Genomic DNA, 24,347 nt, shown 5'->3' with positions numbered 1-24,347 from the left:
AACGCAAAAGAAAGCGAATTTAGAGGCAAGGAGTCCTAATAAAGGCACAGGGGTCTGATATAATCGCTTAAAAGGAAGCTAATAAACAAATTGAGGGCGAAATGCGTTAAAATAGGAGGCGCCCGGGTGGAAGTGCACGGCAGCAAGCGCGCTGTAGGCGCTGCGGCGAGACAGGACATAATGCTCGTACGTGTTAAAAAGATGAGGAAGTTATTATAGAATAGACTGCAAGTTGAATTAAGTTAATATCTATTAGCGTTGTGGAGCAATCTACGTTCAAAGCTGTTGAGAGTTGATGAGGTGGCCGGCTCGCTTGGGTGGCCGGCTCCCTTGTGTTGCACGTTACATGATTATTAGGAACAGAACATGGTAGAGAATGCCACGTGATTTACCTCTAGATTGAGTGCAGGTATTTTTTCTCCATACCAAGAGGTTGCAAATGTGGACAATTTTGTAAGGTCAAGAGAGAATATCCCCGGAACGTCGAAACGTCTATCACAGACATTAGGTTAGAGTATCCGAAAAACCATCCAGAAAAGAATCAATGCTTACTTGAAGGCAGAGAACATTCCCTACGATGAAACGGCTCCCTGGCTAATTCTCAGCCCGAAGCAACCACTGCACTGGGCAGGTTTTCTGATGCTTCCGTTAGTATCAGTTCCGATGCCAATGTCCAGCCAGTCATAAGCTCCCACTGCCGACGCGCTACCACTGCTACTTCCCCCAGGGCCTTGATATCCATCGCCTCGGGGATTCCAGGCAGTCTGGTAGTCGACGGACTCTGATGGTTCTTCCCGACAAAGGAAAGAGCTAAGTCTACTTTTCCCTAGTATGCTTGCACCGCCTTGGATGATGTTTCTCAGTGACGGAGCAGTAGACTCGGCTGGGGGGTAGAGCTCCAGGTACGCCTTATTGCACAAAGACATCCAGATACCGCCCACATCGAATGCATCTTTGAGAGCCACTCGGGCGCCCTCAAAGGGACTTCGAGGAGGGTCATGTACGCAAAGGCGCGAGGGTACTGCCACAGACACGCAGTCCCAGCCGTGCCTTCCGTCATTCAGGAGCTTGTACTTCCTCTGCTACAGGTCAGTTTTGGCTTTTCAGTCGCGTCAAAGAGACATTAAGGATACTCAAGGACTGACCCTTGGGTTGGGGACTCCTGGACGGCGACCAAAAAAGATTTCTGGACGTCATCATAAAGTCTGCGCGCTTGCCACAACGATCCGTCTGTGTAAACGTAAGGCCCTGGGAGAGTAATAGAACTGAATGATAATTGTGTACCTGGTTGCCCCACGACTTGAGCAGCTCTTTCGCGTCGAGCGTAGTGACATCGAATGCAGTATCCTGAAGGGGAGCGCCTTTGAATACGAAAACGATATTCTGAAGAAAATCGAGCGTGAAAACGTCATCTTTCTCGGACCATTGCGAAATCGGCTTCCGTAGCCAGGCTGCGTCGATCGTTTGGGAATGACTGCACGAGGTCACCGTTACGAGTGACCCATCTGCGTCGGAAAAACCCGACTGTCGAGTTGTAAGTATGTCACTCAAAGCGCTCCGTGGACTTTCTTTCGTACAGGTATTTCTGCGGTTGGCCATGCCACATATCTGTTGTTTCTGAGCTCAAAGAAGACGCTATTGTCAACCCGACGAATGGTCGGGCTGCTGGCATCGTCGGAGGGAGCCATGGCGGTGGGGACAAAAGCGTTCAGTAGAAGAGCCTTGGTCGATTTTACAGAGCAGCTGGGCCCGCTTTGTATCTTATTTTGTGACGTTTGAAAGTGGATATCTGCGAGTGTCTGCCTTGCCGGTCGTGTCACCACGCAAGAGGCGTAGCGTGATGAAGTAGAAGTCACTATCCACGAGTGTCTGTGCAAATGCAAACGCGGGATCTGGGTCGTTCTCTGGCAGGAGAGGAAGACAAGCATACTCCAGAACCACGCGGACAGACTTGCATGACCAAAATCAACCGCGATCGGGGTCGTCTCACTTCGCCGCACGGTACTGTTGCGCACCGCCATCTTGTGGTGCTTCACCAGCCCCGGGACTGTCCTTTGACAAGCGGTGAGCAATGATCCTGGATGCCCAGGGCAGGTGCTGGCATTGCGTTTATCGGTATTCCTCATTTGAAAGCTTCTGAAGCAAGCAAAAGGGAGTCAATAGCTCTACTACAGAAATGGAAGTTGAAGCATGCACTAAAACATTCAATTGAAGCTGAAGATGTCTCGAAAATTGCAGTACTTGGTGCACGGTTCGAATATTTGGGATTCGACAGACCCATCCCCTCAGGATAAGATACTTACCAACGCGGTACCAGAATAACCATCGCACTCAGCGAAGGCATCTAGGTTATTCTAAGCGAAAAGGGGGAGGCTAGGAAGTTACAGAAGCGGCTTAAATGCCAGGAAAATGAATAGAGAACTTGTAACGAAGAACTTGTAACGAAGAACTGGAATTTGAGGTTGGATGCGCAGCACACAGACCTTTTATATATATCCATTCTACTCTATATGTTATGTTTGGTGGTGTTGCCATAAAACGTCTTCATCTATGTGGAACAAATTCCGGCGACTAATCTCGAACTCGCGGGCAGGTGGCGAGACTACTTGCTTAACGTCGACTGCGATGCCATGTCCGACACTGTCATGATTGGAGTACCAAGTGGAACGGCACCGTCGGCAGCGAAAAAGACGTGTTTGGTAATTGACGAGGTTCCCGTCACAAGCCAATACTTCGGACTGCGATTGGAAAGCGAGACACCCAACACCAAAGAATGCTCCTCGCTATGCATCATGAAAATATGGGACACTTGGGAGAGAGAAGCGGAAGAAAAGACGAGAACTCGGCAAGCAAACGTCGGCCAGATTTTCGGTTTCGAAGTACCGAAGGGACCTCCGCCGCGCTCCAACCTTTGGAAGTCAACTACATACCAACGCTACCATGAGCACTACAGCACCATCTCCCTCAACGCGTCTAGCATCTCTAATACCGCTTCCCATCGCTCTGCAATTGCTTGGGCCTTCGCGGATGAAGTCCCTGCGAAGTGCTCTCCTATCAGCTCCGCCGTCCCGGAGTCACGTGAAACCAGCAGCATTCCCACGCCTCCACGACTGCACACGACCATCATGGTTCTTCGAGCCAGTACCCGCCCTTGATCTCCTCACACGACTCCTTCAAGAAGATGGGCAAGGTCTTTCGCTTTCGTCATCAACACGTTGTTCCTAGCGAGGCTGGTGCTTGAACTATCAGTCATCATCTCTAGCTTGGCTCTGAAGTCTTGAAGCTGCGTAAGTATGCCTCGATGTATGCATTCATGGCAAGTGGTTGGTATCAGTTGCGGTCGATGTTCAGAATCGCGCGAAACGTCACCTTCTAAAAGGCCCTTCCAACAACCTAGCTTCCTACCCGGCGCTTGCCTGCACCCGGGCGCGCTGTTCGGCCAACGGGCTGCCGGTCGTAGAGGCTCTTCGTCCAAGTCTTGACGCGGATGACGCGTCGCATGACCTCTTCCTTTTACTCGCCGTAGATCATCTTCACCCGGGCTATTGTTTCCGCCATATCCCGGTCTTTCTCCTCTCGCAGCTCCTACACACTCTCTTCTCGCAACTTCAACTCCCTCTGCTTCTCACCCAGATTCTGATATACCCCGCCCTTTGCCACTTCTTCCTGCTTATACATCTTTCTCTCCTTTGCTAATACAACCTGTACGTACGTCCTCGCCAAGATCTCTACCTCCTGTACGTTATACGGTCATGTTTCGATGCTGGCCGAGGAGCCAAAACTCCCTCTGGCGCATCAAGTGTTTAGACTTCCACATGGCGCATATGATTCGGCAAGGCTAGAACGTGCTCAACGATTGGTGTCTGTCAGTCAGAGAAGATCTCAAGTTTCTATCACCAAGAGTTCCAACGCAGACATCAAGATCATCGTTAACATGTCAAGCCATCAGCGCATCTGAACATCACGGCGGATATTTCCCCGATCACGTGATTACTCACATGGGCTTTGTTCCCGGCCCCTGAAATTAAAATCAGGCCTCCAACCACTCCACTCCAATTAGCCCCAACCCAATAACATCAATGTCGTGCAGCCATGCAGCAAATTCTACAGCCTTTCACCGCTCCCACCTGTGCAGCATTTGACCTATGGTACAGGGACGGATTACTGCAGCCCGAGTCCCGATTCTATAGGAGACCGGATTAGGTTCTTAGCGGGTAAGGCTGAGGGGCCGCAGTCTTAAGCGACATGGGAGGTCGTTCGTAGACAAGGCTTAGGGGGCCAAAAGCACATCCAACATATTAGGCACCCTTTACATGCTGACATCTTGTGGCCAGGAGGAGGCTTGCCCGTTTAGGCCCGGTACCCGAGTGTCGGTAGGGCTGTGTATATGTGGCATTCGGCCCTCCCCACCTCTTTCCGCGGCTGATAGCTTTTGTATGATCAGAGTCACCTCCACTCTTCTTTCCTCCTTCTCAAGACTTCAGGGTTGCTCTCGACTGAAATGGCGGCCATCACGACTCAGCCGGCGGCGACGACCACCGACACCTTGGTGTTAGTGACAGACTCAAGCATCATTTCCCAGCACAATCGCGGACCTATTACCACACTATTTGTACCCCCAGCCTCCTGCGTCCAGACGCTCACCCTGGCATATCCAAATGGGGATTATGGAATGCAATATGGCTACGGAGGGAGAAGTTACATAGACTTAGCCTGCTACCCCTCTGCATCATCACTAGCCAAAGAACTAGGGACGAGTGTAGATTTGACCTCTTATTTCACGGGCACGAGCGCAGATTGGGCCTCCTACTATTGTAAGAGACTTTATACTCTTGTATACCTACCTTGCGATCATACTAAACATTTAAAGATTCTCCAGCAATATGTCCATACGGGTATTACACAGCGAAAACATTCTCCACCACCATTGACGATCCGTACGACCCCCCCGGCTCCAATGTAATAGCTATTGGCTCCGAGACTACCGCAGCGTTATGCTGCCCTAGGTGAGCTCTCCCTTGGGTCACCACTAGCAATTGCTTATAGCTCATCCGAAACCAGCGGATACGACTACCAGGCTTTCAATCACTGGTGCAGCTCCACCATCACTGCAAACCAGATCATCGCCTACATATCTCCCAGAGTCGACGGCCCAAAGGGTTGGGTTCCGGGGCCAGTGTCGTTCAGCACGTATCCGGCGGCGTCATACGTATGGGGAAATGGGGTTCCCGTTTGGTATCAAGGTTCAGACGCCGCGGTGCTCACGGCCATACCAACCATGACACCACCAAGCAAGTCATCCACGCCACGCCCAACTGTATCATCCACGATACCCCCAACCATGACACCCATAGCTTCTATTCCTTCAAAGCCTAGCCTCTCCACCGGCACAAAAGTGGGCATGGGCGTGGGGATCCCGCTCGTCACCTGCGCCGCCATTGCAATAATCTTCTTCTTCTTCCGCTCCCGCCGCCGGAGGCACGTTCGAAATGCTAGTTACGCTCTCACGATGGGAACGAACGCAAACAATGCCGGAAAGATGCCCCAGTTAGCATCGGCACCTGTGCATGAGATCTTCACGCATCCCAGTGAGATCTCTACGCATCCTGAGGAATACCATTCAATGCATGAACTACCGACAGCCGAGCCCGAGTACTTAGGACACGAAAGGAGAGATTAAGTTTCGGGACAAGGAAGGATGAGAGGTGCAGTTGTTGGGAGACGCAGTGGGGAAGGGGGCGTTTTGGAGTTTGATCTGCAGCTTGAGCCTGAGATTACGTACCGACTTTGAACTGTCGTGGTGATATTGCATTTGAGAATTAGTTTGTTGTTTGTTTTGAGGGTAAGACATCTACCTATCTTGTTGTTCTTCGCGTAGTAGAACAAGCGCTTCTAATTGACAGGAATCTACTACTATCCTGGGTAGTAATCTTCTCGATAGCTTCCCTTTGCATCGCCACGCGTTTTTCTGAAGTTGTGGGACCCTCGAAATCTGGATGTACGGTCTGCAACTTCTTCATGGGGGTTTCACGATGCTCTGCAGTATGGAAATTGCCATCCTTGACGACTGACGGAGAGTTTACAGGAAAGTAACAAGCAAGGTGAGCGTGCGCGAACTTCTCAATCAAGCCAAAGATATCGACTGTTGTCTTAACGATGGCCTGGATCGTAGCTCTAAGACGACAGACACAGCTAACTCCCCGAATTCACAGATAAGCTCCCAGAAACGAGCCCCACATGATCACATTTGTGCCTCACTCGAACCCTCGGTCGTTCCGCACTCATATACCTTCATGTTGCTGTTTCTGGACCTCGACCCAGTCTGTTGTCACGTGCATTGTTGTGGACGAATTGTGTTCGGACTTCCGCCTTTGGCTTGACTCTGGTATGTCTGCATGGCATGTATAAACTTCTGATCTAATTATAAGCATCCAGCAGAGAAACAATCCTTGGAAACAGACCCGAAGCCCGTAGGCAAGTCGACATTTAATCGGGCTAGTGTCACGGTATCGACCGCGACACCCTACCTACCGAAATTCTGCCGCAGATTGCTACAACTCCAGCAATCTGCACCGGCCTACTACCGTTGGCCGGCCTCCTGCCCTGCCTACCCTGCTCCGCTCCCGTCTCGCTTCCGCTTCCTATCCTGTCCCGCTCCAGCCACCTACCGGCTGCCCCCTTTTCCTATCACCTGATCTGGTAAGGACCTCGCGTACACGCGTGCCACGCGCCGAAACGGCATAGAGGCCGTACGCCACGCGCTCGGCCACGCCCTTATATCCGGTGGCCCGTCTCCCGTCTTCCTGTTCCTTACACAACGTCTTGATTCTCCACGTAGCATTGTATATAGCACCTAATTAACGCTCCTCTTTAAGCCCTCGACCTCTCGCGTGTAGCGCTATTGTAATATTATATTATATCTACTTTTACTACTATAGACACCCCTGCCGACCCGACTATAATACTTCTAAAGCTCGTCAGCTCTATAAAGGAACAGCAGGCTGCTGTAATAGAAGTCCTGTCCGCCCAGAAACAGGAAATTGCTGCTCTGCGGGAGGAAGTAGCCGCAATTCAGTCTAAATCTACCCCTACTCCACTACTGGCGCCCGACTAATAATTTACAGGGCCTTCTATTTATAAATTAAATAATAGCTTAATACCTGCTAATAATATAAACTATATACGGACCCTAACTATTAAAGTTACTCCGCTAACTTTAATAGACTTCTTCCTAACAGCCGCTGCCCCGCCGACCCTAAAGACCGAATATCTAATTAACCCTCTAATATTTAAGGGGAGTTAAAAGGAACTCCTAATTTTTGTCCGACAACTATAGTATAAACTAGAAGGAAATGCTAATCGATACCTAACTAAACGTGCTCGCCTGCTATACGCTTACTCTTAATTAGAATCTAACCTATTAACGCTTATCGACCCCTTAATAGACTAAGATATCTATACTATTAATTAACTTATCTAATTCCTACAGGCTATATATAGCAATCTAAACTAGAAACTTATATTCTTAAATTAACTCTATATACTAAAGTAAGAAAGGCGTGCCTTTATATTATACTTTACTAAATTCTAATAACTTACCGCTAATATAGATCTAAATAAAGCTGGCCTAATAACTTAGCTTTAATACTCCCTTTTTAATAAACTCCGCCGTGTAATAGTTAGCGCTACTACCCCGGATAATCTAAACGACTATGCTAACTTAATCGCGAAGTATAATAACAATCTATAATTCCTGCCTGGCTAACCTTTTTAATATTCCCCTCTATTATAAAAGAACCTAGATATAATAGAAATTAATATATCTAAATATACTCTAGCCGGCTCAGCCGAATAAGATAAATATTATTAAAAGGGCCTCTGCTTTAAATGCGGAAAGTATAGCTATATCTCCTGCGATTACTCTATCCTTTTACCCTAAGTCTAATTATCTAGCGTAGATAAGCCTTTAAGCCCCCGACCGCGTATATACACGCAATTAACTAATTCCACCTAATTTTTATCTACCCGCTGTTCCTCTATATCCACCGCTTTATTTTCTAGCTCTAATTAATCTAGAGGTAGCCGCTTATCCTATATAAAGAAGTTGTTAAAAGCCCTATTCCGGGGCTAAGTCGCCCCCCGGGACTATTCTAACCCCGGATTTCTATAAACCTATTTAAAGAACCTAAACCTAACTTCTAGAAATAATAGATTTTTATCCCTATTTCTGTATAATAAGGCCCTACCTGTATAAACGCTGTAGCTCTAATTAATAGTAGAGCTATAGGTATAGGTTATATTTACAGGAATCTGGCGCGCGTATAGAACCTCCGCCTTAACCCGCTTTTTTACGTTTTACGCCTAACTAGATTTAATAGAAAAACGCTTAAAAAAGAATAGATTACGCACTCTATATAAGTAACCCTCCGCCACCTAAACTATATAGAATAGATCCGTTTCTATATACTAAAACTCGGTAAATATAAGCTGCTACTAGGATAGCCCTAGCTGTATAAGCACTATATTAGATTTAACTATAATAACTAATAACTGTTATTTTAATTGTCCTAATACCAGGCGTAATACCTGCGCAACTTCTAAACCTCTATAATAAGAACTTATATAAAATAGCTTCCTAAAGCGCCTCTTATTAAGTAGTGCCTAATACCTTTAACCTAACGCTCTTACTTACAGTAATTAAGCCTGTCTATACAACACCGATATAATTACTAGCTTCCTAAAATAGTACGCCAAATAAATATACCTAACCCTAAACCTAAGCTAGAAACCGAACCCGAAACTAAATCTAATTCTAAATTTAAACCTAATACCCGGACGGATATCCGCATGCTAAACACGGCGTTTATAACCTAATTAGCCTAATAACCCGATTATAAAATCTTTGCTATTACTATTACTAATATTAATAAGGCCTTAGCTTTAAAGACTTAAACCAACCTAGCTATAAAAGTCCTAGTATAATATTACTATTTACTAAAAACCTTCTCCTAATAGGAAGCTAATAAGTTACCTAAACACTAAATATATAATTATAAGATTATGCTTAAAAACGGCAAACTGCACGGATTTAGCCTGTTATATAGAATATTATAAAACAAATTAAAGGTGCTAAGGAAGTACCTTAATAATAACCTCGCGAAAGGATTTATCCGTGCTAGTTTATTACCTGTCGCCTCTCCGGTTATTTTTGTTAAAAAGCCCGGAGGAGGCCTATAATTCTATATTAACTACCGCGCGCTAAATACTATAACTATTAAAAACCAATACCTAATCCCCTTAATTTAGGAGACCCTAGTATAATTAAATAAGGCGAAATACTATATAAAGCTTAATATTATCTCTATATTTAATCGCTTATAAATCGCGAAAGGAGATAAATAGCTAACTGCTTTCCGGACGCGATACAGCCTGTTTAAATACCTGGTAATACTATTTAGATTAGCTAACGCTTTTAGCACGTTCTAATACTATATAAATAATATACTCCGCCTATACCTAGACGTATTCTATACTATATATATTAATAATATTCTAATATACAGCGAAAACTTCGAAGACTACTAGTATTATATAAAGCTGGTTCTAGAAGTAATAGAAGCCGCCGGCCTATAACTAGATATTAATAAGTGCGAATTCTATTAGGATAAGGTTACCTACCTAGGGTATATAATATTAACCGGCGGAATTAGTATAGACCCGAATAAGATTAAAAATATCTATAACTGGGAAGTCCCCTATAATATTAAGAATATACAAGCCTTTATTAGATTTATAAACTTCTACCAATAATTTATTAATAATTTCTCTGGCCTGGCTGCTCCCCTAATTATACTTATAAAGAAGAATATTCTGTTCCGGTTTAATAAGTCCTGCCGTGCGGTATTTAAACAACTTAAAACAGCGTTCACCACCGCCCTAATCCTCCGTTATTTCGACCCTAAACTGCCGATTATTATTAAGGCCGATTTATCCGACTATATAAACGCTGGAGTGCTCTCGCAAATAGATAAATAAGGAATACTCTAACCTGTAGCCTACTTCTTAAAATAGTTAAGTTCTGCTAAATACAACTATAAGATCTATAATAAGGAACTCCTAGCAATTATCCGATACTTTAAACAGTGGCGGCCTAAACTAAAAAGCGCAGTATTCCCGATTTAGGTTCTTAGTAACTATAAAAACCTGCAGTACTTTATAACTATAAAGCAGTTAAGCTACTAATAGGCTTATTAGTCCGAATACCTATTCTAATTCAACTTTTTAATTACCTACTAACCTAGTAAGTACAGTAAGAAGCCTAACGCTTTAACGCGTTATACGCAAAATACGCCTGCGCAAAAAAAAGCTCGAGCAGCCCGAAATTAGACACTGCTCTATCCTAACCTATTTACGCAGTTAAATCTAATAGAAACTAACAAAATAATTTAGGAGATTATTAAGGATAAATACCTAAATAATAAGTTTATCCAGGAAGTCCTAGAAATATTACGCTCCGGAGTACGCCGCTTTAAGAAGATTACCCTAAGCAAATATAAAGAGCGAAATAGTAAGCTCTACTTCCGCAACTAAATAGTAATTCCTAATAATAATAAACTAAAGATTAAACTGCTTTATTATATACATAATTCCCCTATTAGCGGCCACCCTAAATATAGAAAGACTCTAGAAATCCTCTAAAGAAAATACTACTAGCCGCATATATTTAAAATAATCCGCTAATTTATAGTATGCTATTATACCTATCGCCGTATAAAGGCTTTAAAAGAGAAGTATAATAGCTTTCTAAAACCCCTGCCTATCCCGCAGCGTTACTAGCAAGATATTTCTGTTAACTTTATTATTAAACTACCTAAATCTAAAGGCTGTACTAATATTATAGTTATAGTAGACCGCCTAAGCAAGTACTAATATATAATTCCCTATAGAATAATTATAGCTAAGGCTATAGCCGACCTATTCTACTAATATATTTAGGTATATTATAGATTGCCTAATATATGCGTATCCGATTAAGGATTGCAGTTTATCTCCGTATTTTAGAATAAACTCTATAAGCAACTATATATTAAAGCCTAATTATTATCGGCCTTCTACCCGGAAACTAATAGCTAAATAGAGAAGGCTAATTTAATACTAGAATAAGTCCTCCGCGCCTATATAAACTATAAGTAAAATAACTAGGTTACCTAGCTTCCGTTCGCTTAGTTTAAGGCGAATAACACCTAATCTAAATTAATAATAGTAATACTATTTATCGCTATCTTAGGATAATACCTAAGAATAGGCTTTAAACCGCTATTAGGAACTCTACGCCCTGCCTATTAAGTACTATAAGCACTTAAGGCTAATTAGATAGTTAATAAAATATCGGATATTAAGCAGTTTATCCGCAAAGAGATAACTTAGGCCTAAGCAATATAAGAAGAATACGCTAACCGAAAATATATAGGCGCACCGGCCTATAAAGTAGGTAATAAAGTCTAGTTAAATACACGGAATATCCGTATAAATCGACCTACTAAGAAGCTTAATTAGAAAAACCTAGAGAAGTTCCCGATTATATAGATTATTTCTCCGTACGCCTATTAACTAGGCCTACCTAAATTTATAAAAATATATCCTATCTTCTATATTTTATTACTCCGTTCTACTGCTCTATAAGCTAACTACCTGCCTGGCTAGGAGTTGCCCCCACCTAAACCTATTTAAGTTAAAAAAGAGACTAAATAGTATATCGACCGTATTAAAGGCATGCGCCTGAACCGGCGCCGAAAGCAATATAAGTACTTAGTTTAATAGACTAGATATAACAACCTATTCTAGCAACCTATTAACAACCTAAAAAATACTACTACTGCAGCTAATTATTATTACTACTACCCTAAAGCTTATAATCCTGCGTCTAATAAGCCCTATTCTACTAAACTCTAAAACCTTAATTAAGATTTAATTTACAGCTCTACTCCCGATAAATAGCTGTATATATTATAAATAGCGCCTTCTACTCGCTAAAAAACTTAGGTTTAAAAGGGGGGTACTATTACAGTATTAACCGCAATACCCTACCTACCGAAATTCTGCCGCAGATTGCTATAACTCTAGCAATCTGCACCGGCCTACTACTATTAGCCGGCCTTCTATTCTGCCTACCCTACTCTACTCCTATTTTACTTCCGCTTCCTATTCTATCCCGCTCTAGCTACCTACCGGCTGCCCCCTTTTCCTATTACCTAATTTAGTAAAAACCTTGCATATACACATGCTACGCGCCGAAATAGTATAGAGGCCGTACGCTACGCGCTCGGCCACGCCCTTATATCTAGTGGCCTGTCTCCCGTTTTTCTATTCCTTATACAACGTTTTAATTCTCTATATAGTATTATATATAGCACTTAATTAACGCTTTTTTTTAAGCTTTTAACCTTTTATATATAGCGCTATTATAATAGCTAGTCTAAACCCGCTCTTTAGCTACCTGCTAACTATTAAACGTTTATACTCTAATTTTTATACTAAACGCCTATTATTTTCTATATTAAACTATAGAATCCGTTATATTAAAAGTGTATAGTTTTAAACTTTATAGAATACTAAGTACTAAAACTTTATACTTAAATAATATATAGAACCCTTTTACTAAGCTATATTAGGTTATATATAGGCTTTATCTTATTTTAGATTCTTTAAAAGTAGAAAATAGCGCTTTTAATAGAACTAAATAGGCAGGTAATTATAGATACCTTTCTACCGCGTTTTTTAAACCTTCTATAAATCTATTCGCTAAGTAATATAGGTAAGTTGCTTATATAGCGACTTTAAATTATAATATTTTTTAACTTTTTAGACTCGAAAATCCCCTTAAAGTAGTATAGAAAGGTGAAATTTTCTAATACTTAATTAAGGAATTTAAAGCTTTAGTTAAGGCGAGGAGGAATAGTAAGCTTAATAGTTGTAAAATTTAGGCATTTCTTTATAAACTCGATATCTTTATTATTACCGATCTTATTATCCTATTAGCTAGTATAGGTAACCCTACTTTTTCTAAAGCTAGTGCTTAGAACGTACTTAGGGAGATAGCTAATATTATTAGGTTAAAAATAGTAGATATTCTTAAAGCCGACGTTGCTTAACTTTATAGCTAATAGCTAGCGTTCTATTTTTTTTAGTTTTTTAGGCGTTAATTTTAGGGTTTTCTCCTAAAATAAGTAAGGTAATAGCTTTTTTTATAGCTAGTAACTCGTGTTATATAGTTGCAGGAATAGTAGTTTTATACTAGGTTTAGGCCCTTAGATATATATAGATAATAGTAGAGTACTTAAAAAATATATAGTAGTATACTATATCCCGCAGTTTATAGGAAAAAGTAAGAAATAGTATTATAGTATCGACCGCAACACCCTACCTACCGAAATTCTGCCGTAGATTGCTATAACTCTAGCAATTTACACCGGCCTACTACTATTAGCCAGCCTCCTGCCCTGCCTACTCTGCTCTGCTTCTATTTCGCTTCCGCTTTCTATTTTATCCTGCTTTAGCCACCTACCGGCTGCCCCCTTTTCCTATTACCTAATCTAGTAAAAACCTTGCGTATATACGTGCTACGCGCCGAAATAGTATAGAGGCCGTACGCCACGCGCTCGGCCACGCTTTTATATCTAGTGGCCTGTCTCCTGTTTTCCTATTTCTTATACAACGTTTTAATTCTCTACGTAGTATTATATATAGCACCTAATTAACGCTTCTCTTTAAGCCCTTAACCTCTTATATATAGCGCTATCGTAATATTATATTATATCTACTTTTACTACTATAAACACCTTTACTAACCCGACTATAATACTTCTAGAGCTTGTTAGCTCTATAAAAAAATAGCAGGCTGTTGTAATAGAAGTTCTATCCGCCTAGAAATAGGAAATTACTGCTTTGCAGGAGGAAGTAGCCGCAATTCGGTCTAAATCTACCTCTACTCTACTACTAGCGCCCGACTAATAATTTACAGGGCCTCCTGTTTATAAATTAAATAATAGCTTAATACCTGCTAATAATATAAACTATATATAGACCCTAACTATTAAAGTTACTCCGCTAACTTTAATAGACTTCTTTTTAATAGCTGCTGCCCCGCCGACCCTAAAAACCGAATATTTAATTAACCCTTTAATATTTAAGAGGAGTTAAAAGGAACTTCTAATCTTTATCCGACGACTATAGTATAAACTAGAAAGAAATGCTAATCGATACCTAACTAAACATGCTTACCTGCTATACGCTTACTCTCGATTAGAATCTAACCTATTAATGCTTATTAACCCCTTAATAGACTAAGATATCTGCACTATTAATTAACTTATCTAATTCCTGCAAGCTATATACAGCAATCTAAACTAGAAACTTATATCCTTAAATTAACTCTATATACTAAAGTAAGGAAGGCGTGCCTTTATATCGCACTTTACTAAATTTTAATAACTTACCGCTAATATAAATCTAAATAAAGCTGGCCTAATAATTTAGCTCTAATACTCCCTTTTTAATAAACTCCGCCGTGTAATAGTTAGCGCTACTACCCCGGATAATCTAAATAACTATGCTAACTTAATTGCAAAGTATAATAATAATCTATAATTTCTGCCCGGCTAACCTTTTTAATATTCCCCTCCGTTATAAAAGGACCTAGATATAATAGAAATTAATATATCTAAATATACTCTAGCCGGCTTAGCTAAATAAGATAAATATCGTCGAAAGGGCCTCTGCTTTAAATACGGAAAGCATAGCTATATCTCCCGCAATTGCTTTATCCCCTTACCCTAAGTCTAATTATCTAGCGTAGATAAGCTTTTAAGCCCCTAACCGCGCATATACGCGCAATTAACTAATTCTACCTAATTTTTATCTGCCCGCTGTTCCTCTATATCTACTGCTTTATCCTCTAGCTCTAATTAATTTAGAGGTAGCCGCTTATCCTATATAAAGAAGTTGTTAAAAGCCCTATTCCGGGGCTAAGTTGCCCCCTAGAACTATTTTAACCCCGGATTTCTATAAACCTGTTTAAAGAACCTAAACCTAACTTCTAGAAATAATAGATTTTTATCCCTATTTCTATATAATAAGGCCCTACCTATATAGACGCTATAGCTTTAATTAATAGTAGAGCTATAGGTATAGGTTATATTTACAGGAATCTGGCGCGCGCATAGAACCTTCGCCTTAACCCGCTTTCTTATATTTTACGCCTAACTAGATTTAATAGAAAAACGCTTAAAGAAAAATAGATTACGCACTCTGCGTAAGTAACCCTTTACTACCTAAACTATATAAAATAGATCCGTCTCTATATACTAGAACTTAGTAAATATAAGCTACTACTAAAATAGCCCTAGCTATATAAGCACTATATTAGATTTAACTATAATAACTAATAACTATTATTTTAATTATTCTAATACCAGGCGTAATACCTGCGCAACTCCTAAACCTCTATAATAAAAACTTATATAGAATAGCTTCCTAAAGCGCCTTTTATTAAGCAGTACCTAATACTTCTAACCTAATACTTTTACTTACAGTAATCGAGCCTATCTATATAACACCGATATAATTACTAGCTTCCTAAAATAGTACGCTAGATAAATATACCTAACCCTAAACCTAAGCTAGAAACTAAACCTAAAACTAAATCTAATTCTAAATTTAAACCTAATACCCGGATAAATATCCGTATACTAAACGCGGCGTCTATAACCTAATTAGCCTAATAACCCGATTATAAAATCTTCGCTATTACTATTACCAATATTAATAAGGCCTTAGCTCTAAAAACCCGAACTAACCTAGCTATAAAAGTCCTAGTATAATATTACTATTTGCTAAAAACCTTCTTCTAATAGAAAGCTAATAAGTTACCTAAATACTAAATATATAATTATAAAATTATGCTTAAAAACGGTAAACTATATAGATTTAGCCTATTATACAGAATATTATAAAACAAATTAAAGGTGCTAAGGAAGTACCTTAATAACAACCTTGCGAAAGGATTTATCCGTGCTAGTTTATTACCTATTACCTCTCCGGTTATCTTTATTAAAAAGCCTAAAGAAGGCCTATAATTCTATATTAACTACCGCGCGCTAAATACTATAACTATTAAGAACCGATACCTAATCCCCTTAATTTAGGAGACCCTAGTATAATTAAATAAGGCGAAATACTATATAAAGCTTAATATTATTTCTGTATTTAATCGCTTATAAATCGCGAAAGAAGATAAATAGCTAACTGCTTTCCGGACGCAATACGGCCTGTTTAAATACCTAGTAATGCTATTTAGATTAGCTAACGCTCCTAGCACGTTCTAATACTACGTAAATAATATACTCCGCCTATACCTAGACGTATTCTATACTATATATATTAATAATATTCTAATATATAGCGAAAACTTTAAAAACTACTAGCGTTATATAAAGCTAGTTCTAGAAGTAATAAAAGCCGCCGGCCTATAACTAGATATTAATAAGTGCAAATTCTATTAGGATAAGGTTATCTACCTAGGGTATATAATATTAACCGGCAGAATTAGTATAAACCCGAATAAAATTAAAGATATCTATAACTAGGAAGTTCCCTATAATATTAAGGACGTATAAGCCTTTATTAGATTTATAAACTTCTACTAACAATTTATCGACAATTTCTTTAGCCTGGCCGCTCCCCTAATTATACTTATAAAGAAAAACGTTCCGTTCCGGTTTAATAAGTCCTGCTGTACGGCATTTAAATAACTTAAGACAGCGTTTACTACCGCCCTAATTCTCTATTATTTCGACCCTAAACTGCTAATTATTATTAAGGCCAATTTATCCAACTATATAAACGCTGGAGTACTCTTATAAATAGATAAATAAAGAATACTCCGACTTATAGCCTACTTCTTAAAATAATTAAGTTCTGCTAAATATAACTATAAAATCTATAATAAGGAACTCCTAGCAATTATCTAATGCTTTAAATAGTAGCGGCCTAAACTAAAAGGCGCAGTATTCCTAATTTAGGTTTTTAGCAACTATAAAAACCTGCAGTACTTTATAACTATAAAGCAGTTAAGCCACTAATAGGCTTATTAGTCCGAATACCTATCCTAATTTAACTTCTTAATTACCTACTAACCTAGTAAGTATAGTAAAAAGCCTAACGCCTTAACACGTTGTACGTAAAATACGCCTGCGTAAAAAAAAGCTTAAGCAGCCTAAAATTAAATACTGCTCCGTTCTAACCTATTTACGCAGTTAAATCTAATAGAAACTAACCGAATAATTTAGGAGATTATTAAGGATAAATACCTAAATAATAAGTTTATCTAGAAAGTTCTAGAAATATTACGCTCCGGAGTACACCGCTTTAAGAAAATTACCCTAAGCAAATATAAAAAGCGAGATAGCAAGCTCTACTTCCGCAACTAAATAGCAATTCCTAATAATAATAAACTAAAAATTAAACTGCTTCGTTACGTGCATAATTCCCCTGTTGGCGGCTACCCTAGATATAGAAAAACTTTAGAAATCCTCTAAAAAAAATACTACTAGCCGCATATATTTAAAATAATCCGCGGATTTATAGTATACTATTACACCTGTTGCTATATAAAGGCTTTAAAAGAGAAGTATAATAGCTTCCTAAAACCCCTACCTATCCTGCAGCGTTGCTGGCGAGATATTTCTATTAACTTTATTATTAAACTACCTAAATCCAAAGGCTATACTAATATTATAGTTATAGTAGACCGCTTAAATAAGTACTAATATATAATTCCCTATAGAACAATTACGGCTAAGGCTACAGCCGACCTATTAACCTATAGGTAAAATATATTATAGTATATGCTATATTATAATTTAAAACTAAACTGTGCGCTGCAACAATATAATTTAGAAACGAAAATTAAATTATACTGTGGCAAACCCCAACCAAATTTACTAGTTCTAACGCTGCGGGTAAGTTATCGACTATTGCGCATTAAATGCACTATTCGGATTAATAATACAACCGTTAGATTATATTATCGTCGTTGCGTTAGGGTAGTTAGGGTTGTAATAATATTTGTGGCCGTGCGCAGCAATCGCAGTTAAGGCGCGAACGTAGAAGAGTAGTTAAGTACCTAAAGTTCGTAATAGATATAGTTATTATAAGCTATTTGCAAGCCCTAGGTACTTGGAAATTAGGACCTACTATACTACTAGTTGCACCTAGGCACGCAAGGTTATAGATAGATCCCCTAGATATATAGTTAAGTAATAGGTGTAATAATCTAGGTAGCTAAGAGCAGGAGGCGTTAGGAAGGGTCTAAGTAGCGGTAAAAATAGTTAAAAGCACGTCCGGCCGCTATTAACACGGCGATTAACACGTTTATTAATTATCTATTATCTAATATTCTATTATCCTATTATTATATTAAACCGTAAATCCGTTACAGCAATTATTATAGCAATCGTATTAAACGCTATAGAATAATTTACCCGAATTTTCGAGTATATCCTATAGTACTATATTATAGTTTACCGAGTTTATAGCTATAGCATTACTAAAACGCAGTTATAAATGCATTTAACTAAGCACTACTAGGAATTAATATTAGCAACACGAAAATCTATATAAAAGGCTGTAGCAGATATAGAAGATTAGGCCTAGAATAATAGGCAGGTTGTTTTCCTAGCACTTACTGCTAAACCTATACTATATTTACCTATTTAGGATAACGAATTAAAATATTTAGGAACCTATAAAAACGACTAGCTATATAAAGTTATAGTGCGCGGTTTACAGAATATATAGACCTATTATAAAAAGGAGTATAGGTGGAAGAATCTGTAAAAGCGAGGATATTATTACTAAAGGCAGCAGAGTATTATACAGCGGGCGAAAATATAGGAAGTTAGCGTGTATTACTAGAAATTTAGCAGTAAGGCGTTGTTGGCCCGATTATTCTAGGTAAATGCGCATAACCTAGCCGCAGAGAAAGAAGAATAAAAGGATCCTATCTAGGAGGTATTAGAGGCCGTATTTATATAGGCAACAATTAATATTAAAAGAGCTAATAAGGAAGCGAGCAGTTAGATCTAGGCCGATAATAACTAATTTAAGGTTAATATATAGTTAAACCGCGCCGGATAGGTAAAGTATTTAAAAAAATTAGATAGCGAGTAGTTAGAGTTATTAATGCGTAAGCCCGAGAAGAGAAAGGGAGCGTTAGCTAATTTGTGTTTTACAGTTAAAATAGTAATTTAGAAGGCGCAGTAAGTATCTAAAGCTAGCGTAGTTAGATTAGCAGCTATAAATTATATTAATTAACGTGAAACCGGCAATAAAATAAACGAAAAGCCGTTTAGTATATGCTAGACGGGCAAGATAATAGTTAAATACAGCGCGTATTAGTTAGCTATTATCTATTATATTTAGAAAACCCGCAGAATAGAGCCGATTTATAGTAAGGAAATAGAAAAGTTGGAGAGTAAGGGCAATATCTAAAACTAGAGGCTAGTATTTAGGTTAACAGGTAAATAGGGGTTAGTATTAGCAAAGATTAAGATAATAGTAGGGCAGGATAAAAAGAAGGATAGCAATAATAGTAATATTAGCAATAATAGCAGTAATAGCAACAACAGTTATATAATTAACGAGGAGGAGCAAGAAAGGTTAGAGAAGGCCGTTTTAGCATTTATATTAGCGTTATTAGACCACCTGTTCACGGATAATAAGTACACCAGCGTATTAATTAGCGGTATAGCCGTTTTAGGTATTAGCTAGCAATACGGTTAGGAAAGCGCGTTAACGTACACGCCTAAAATTGCAGCTATTGTTAATATATCCTATATATTAGTTTTATATCAGGCTATAAAAATACGTAAAAAGCGCGCGGCGGATATATAATAGAAGGAGCATTTCAGCTAGAAAAACGCCGAGGAAATAGCGCCGGCGCATTTTAAATTTATATAAAAGATAGCAGACCGGTTTATAATATTAGTTTAATATAGCGGAATACTACACCCTATAGATTAGTTGCAGCGGTTAAAGGCGTATAGAATAAAGATCCGGTATACTACTAATACTAAGGGCGTAATTAAGTAGATGGACGATACGTTATTATATAGTAATATTTAATTTAGTATACCCTAGTTATGTTTAATAGTCTATAGGTTAGTAGAAATAGCCCGGGTTAAGTTGCACCGGGATTTATTATTATTAGAAGAGGTTAATTAAGTTATACGGGAGCTATTAAGTGGACAGAAACCTGTTGCATTGCCAGCTATTAATTGGGCGCATTTAGTAGATAACCCAGCTAAGTAATAGTTAGGATAGAGTTTTATTAAAAACCCGTAAAATTAAGAGTTAGGATTTAGGGGCGTATATAGAAAGAGGTGGTTAAGTAATCGGGTTAGCTAGGAGCAGAAGATTAGGGAAAGGTTTATTAATATTAGAGCTAGTAACCCAGCAGCCGCTATAGTAGTAAAAGGTAAGCAAGGGTTAGTATAGAAGGGGAAGAAGATTAAGAAGTATATATAAGCGATGTAAGTATTCCGGCAGTATTTAGCAGCGTTGGTGCATATAATAAGTAGGTTGCCAGCGCGTAGAATAGAGTTAATAATAGTATAGTATTAAAACAGCCTAAATAGTAATAGTAGGGGGATTTTTATTAAAAACGGGTTAGTAGTATATATAACAGCATACTATAAAGGTATAGAAGTTAGTAAAAAGGCTAAGGTTATCCACTAATATTTACTACGCGCAGTAGGCGAATTAGTAGTGTATTATTTATAGTTAGTATTGCTATTTTAGCAGAGGTTAGAAAGTATATAGGGCGGTTAACCAGCAGAAATTAGTCTATTTATATAGGAGCCTAAGCCCGAAAAGGGTTAGATAATACTATAGAGGAAACAGAGGCGGGTTTAAATTAATAATATAGTAAGCGCAGAAGATAAAAAGGACGAAAAAAAGAATAAAGAAGAGGAGGATAAAGAGAAGAATAAAGAGTAAGGAGAAGAAAAATACAAAGTAATAGAAGAAACCGAAAATATTGCTAAGAATAAAAGGGGAAAGAATATAGTCCTGTTACCTAAGAAATGGAATTCTAACCGTTTAAAAATAGTATTATAAGAAGTATTATTGTAATAGATAAGGGTTAAGTTAAATATTATAGTATAGAAACACGGTACTAAGGCTATATACTATTAATATATTAATTCCAAGGCGGTTATAAAGGCGGTAGTATAGGGTAATAAGAATAATTCGGATAATAAAGATAAAGTATTTAATATCTAGACCGGCTATAGATCTAGGATTAAAGGGGGAATATATAGTCGGTTAATTACAGAGTTAATATTTAGTACTAAGGTAAGAAGGGTATAGTTGCGGAGGGTTAGTATAAAGTAGTATCGGTTTTTACAGTTCCTATGCGCGATATAAACTAAGCTAAAGAAAGGAACCTGCGCAGTAGCCGATAGAAAGAAGGCTATTAAAAAGGAATATTAACGGTAGAAGATAATAAAATTAGTGGATATAGAGCAGCAGTTAAAAGCGTTAGTAGGCGAAAAGGCCGAATTTTAGGGCGTGCAGAGACCAGTATTAAAGGCTATTATATACTATAAGAGCCCGGTAGTTACTATTATAGGCATAGGTAGAGGCAAGAGCATATTATTTATATTGCTAGTATTATATTTAACAGGCGTAATAGTAGTAGTTATACTATTAGTATTATTGCGGAAGGATATAAAAAGCTATTATAATAAAGCCGGTATTAGTTGCGTTAAATAGAATAGTTAAAGTCCGTAAAAATAGGCGCAGGTTGTATTAGTTACGCCGGAGTCGGCGGTTAAAAAGGTATTTAGCAATTTTATTAACTAACAGCGGTTAATAGAACGGTTAAACCGGATTATAATTAACGAATACTATGTAATTTTGGATTTAGTAGGCGGGTAGAGGAGCAGGATATTAGCGTTAAGGAATTTAGTTATAATAGAAACGTAGTTAGTATATTTAATAGTAATAATCTAGCCCTAAGAAAAAAAGGAATTTATTCGATTAATAGGGTTACTAGCTAGGGAAGAATACCAGTGGTTTTAGGGGCTAATAACGCGGAAAAATATTATATACCGCATTTAATAATATAATATATAAAAGGAAAAAAACGCAGTTATTAAGTTAGTAAAGAGTTTAAAGTAAAAGTATATAGGGGGGCAGGTAATTATATATTGCGATATAGTAAAAAAAACAATTCGATTAGCAAAAGTTTTAGAGTGCGTTTATTTCCACTAAAATATAGGAAGTAGTAAAAAAAAAAGCAAGTTAGTAAAGCAGTTAACTAAAAGGCAATAGCAGGTGTTTACAGCTATAAACGTATTAGGGTTAGGTATTAATACGCTAATAATTCGAGTAGTAGTGCACGTTAGAACAATTCGAAAAATGCGGTATTACGCGCAGGAGAGCGGAAGGGCAGGGTGTAATAGGCGGAAGAGTAAAGCAATAATTATACACGGATTCTAAATAGATAAAAAAGGCGTTGTTTATAAGTAGGATTTTAGGGAAGATATTAAAAAGGAAATATAGGGATTTATTATAGGTAAAGGTTGTATAAAAAAGATAATTAACGGTGTAATAAATAGGAACTAAGAGCGAGTAAAATATAAAGAGGGGGAATAGAAATATTAGCAATATTAAGCGCGTTTAGGGGTAGCGGTTAATAAAAAGAAGGCAGTTATAAAAGCTAAGGTAATAACTAATATAGTAGTCGCTAACAGGGATATAGATAAAATTATTTCGATTAATTAGAATATATGCGCCAGCATAATAGTTATAATTAAAAACGCCGATAAGCCCGATAATAATATATAGGGCGTTACTACAGCAGATAGTATATTAGGGGTACTACTAGCAATATTCTAGATAGAAAAAAAGGCGGTTATAGAAAAAGTGGAATTTAAGCAGTAGTTGTTAGTTTAAAAGGTATAAGTAATTAGAAAGGTAAGTTTATAGTCGATAGAAGTATTAGAGGTAGATAGATTAGTTAAATTAATAGAGCAGTAGAAAATAGGTTGCTAGTAATATTAGGTATAGAAGGAAAAGAGTAAGGGGTATAATATTTAGTATTATAATAAGCCGGAAGCGGAGAATATTCGGGTAGCAATTAAAATATTTTAAGAAAAGATAAACCCGATAAAAAAGGCGTAAGGAAAGGGGGCGAAAACGTTATAGGCACTATTTTTAGGGTATTAGAAGTGCGGATTACTATAAAGAGTTTGCGTAAGTTATAAAAAAAATATAACGCGGGGAGGGTAGCAGAAGTAAAGGGGAAAAAAGTGTTAGTATAAAAAAGTATTAGCAGCAGCGGTATATATAGTATAGGTGCAGTATTCTAAGAAGTTTAGAGATTTTATTAAAAAGAAGATATAAAAAAAGGGGTAGAAAAAAGGCAGTAATAGGAATTAGGGGAGCATATTATAATAGTTTAGCGGGAAGGTTTAATAGGGTAGATTAGAGTTAAATTAAATATATTAGGGATTTATTAGATTTATAAAGCAGGTTAGGAAATAGAAAGTTTAGGATTATTAGAGTTTTAAAAAAGGGGTAGGTGGGTGCCTGTATAGGGTTAAGGGAAGGCGGCGGCAGCAAATATTTAAAGTAGAATAAGAAAGCAAGTATTAAATATAGAGTAAAAGTTTAAAAAAGTTTATTTTTAAAAGGGAAAGGTAGGTAGGTGCCCGTATAGGATTAGGAAAAGGCCGTAGCAGCGGATATTTAGAGTAGAGTATAGAAGTAAAAAGGAAATATAGAGTTAAAGTTTAAAAAAGGTGTTTTTTAAAAAGAGGGGGTAAGTAGGTGCCTGTATAGGGTTAAGGAAAGGCCGCAGCAGTAAATATTTAAAATAGGATAAGAAAGCAGGTGTTAAGTATAAAGTAAAAGTTTAAAAGGGGTTATTTTTAAAAAAGGGGTAGGTAGGTACCCGTGTAGGGTTAAGGGAAGGCGGCGGCAGTAAATATTTAAAGTAGGATAAAAAAGTAAGTGTTAAGTATAGAATAAAAGTTTAAAAAAGTTTATTTTTAAAAAGAAAAGGTAGGTAGGTGCCTGTATAGGATTAGGGAAAGGCTGCAGTAGTAGATATTTAGAGTAGAGTATAGAAGTAAAAAGGAAATATAGAGTTAAAGTTTAAAAAAGGTGTTTTTTAAAAAAAAGGGGTAGGTAGGTGCCCGTATAGGGTTAAGAAAAGGCGGCGGCAGCGAATATTTAAAGTAGGATAAGAAAGCAGGTATTAAGTATAGAGTTAGAGTTTAAAA

General features: G+C 38.2%; 4 protein-coding genes across 4 annotated transcripts; 3 read left to right on the top strand and 1 right to left on the bottom strand.

The window, feature by feature from the left end:
- Positions 1-572: 572 nt before the first annotated feature.
- On the bottom strand, positions 573-1,688 carry BDZ99DRAFT_528248 (amidase signature enzyme; the record flags this gene model as incomplete). The annotated part of the gene is made up of 3 exons (XM_033726359.1): positions 573-1,079; positions 1,285-1,524; positions 1,578-1,688. 3 exons carry the CDS (start codon positions 1,686-1,688, stop codon positions 573-575), a joined length of 858 nt encoding a protein of 285 aa, XP_033568476.1.
- Positions 1,689-2,630: 942 nt separating this feature from the next.
- Positions 2,631-3,295, top strand: BDZ99DRAFT_504463 (uncharacterized protein; the record flags this gene model as incomplete). Its single annotated transcript, XM_033724044.1, has 1 exon — positions 2,631-3,295. One exon carries the CDS (start codon positions 2,631-2,633, stop codon positions 3,153-3,155), a length of 525 nt encoding a protein of 174 aa, XP_033568475.1. The 3' UTR covers positions 3,156-3,295.
- Positions 3,296-4,534: 1,239 nt separating this feature from the next.
- On the top strand, positions 4,535-5,485 carry BDZ99DRAFT_370450 (uncharacterized protein; the record flags this gene model as incomplete). Its single annotated transcript, XM_033714810.1, has 3 exons — positions 4,535-4,814; positions 4,871-5,006; positions 5,062-5,485. Coding segments are annotated over 3 exons (840 nt in total), but the record flags the coding sequence as incomplete, so codon positions are not given.
- Positions 5,486-20,595: 15,110 nt separating this feature from the next.
- Positions 20,596-20,793, top strand: BDZ99DRAFT_403183 (uncharacterized protein; the record flags this gene model as incomplete). Its single annotated transcript, XM_033716332.1, is given in 2 exon segments — positions 20,596-20,672; positions 20,685-20,793. Coding segments are annotated over 2 exon segments (186 nt in total), but the record flags the coding sequence as incomplete, so codon positions are not given.
- Between the last annotated feature and the right edge of the window lie 3,554 nt (positions 20,794-24,347).

This window comes from Mytilinidion resinicola (genome assembly GCF_010093595.1).
Source record: "Mytilinidion resinicola strain CBS 304.34 unplaced genomic scaffold BDZ99scaffold_38, whole genome shotgun sequence".
In the NCBI taxonomy this organism is placed as follows: Eukaryota; Fungi; Ascomycota; class Dothideomycetes; order Mytilinidiales; family Mytilinidiaceae; genus Mytilinidion; species Mytilinidion resinicola.
Note: the sequence above shows the minus strand (reverse complement) of the source record. Positions and strands in the feature narration are given on the sequence as shown.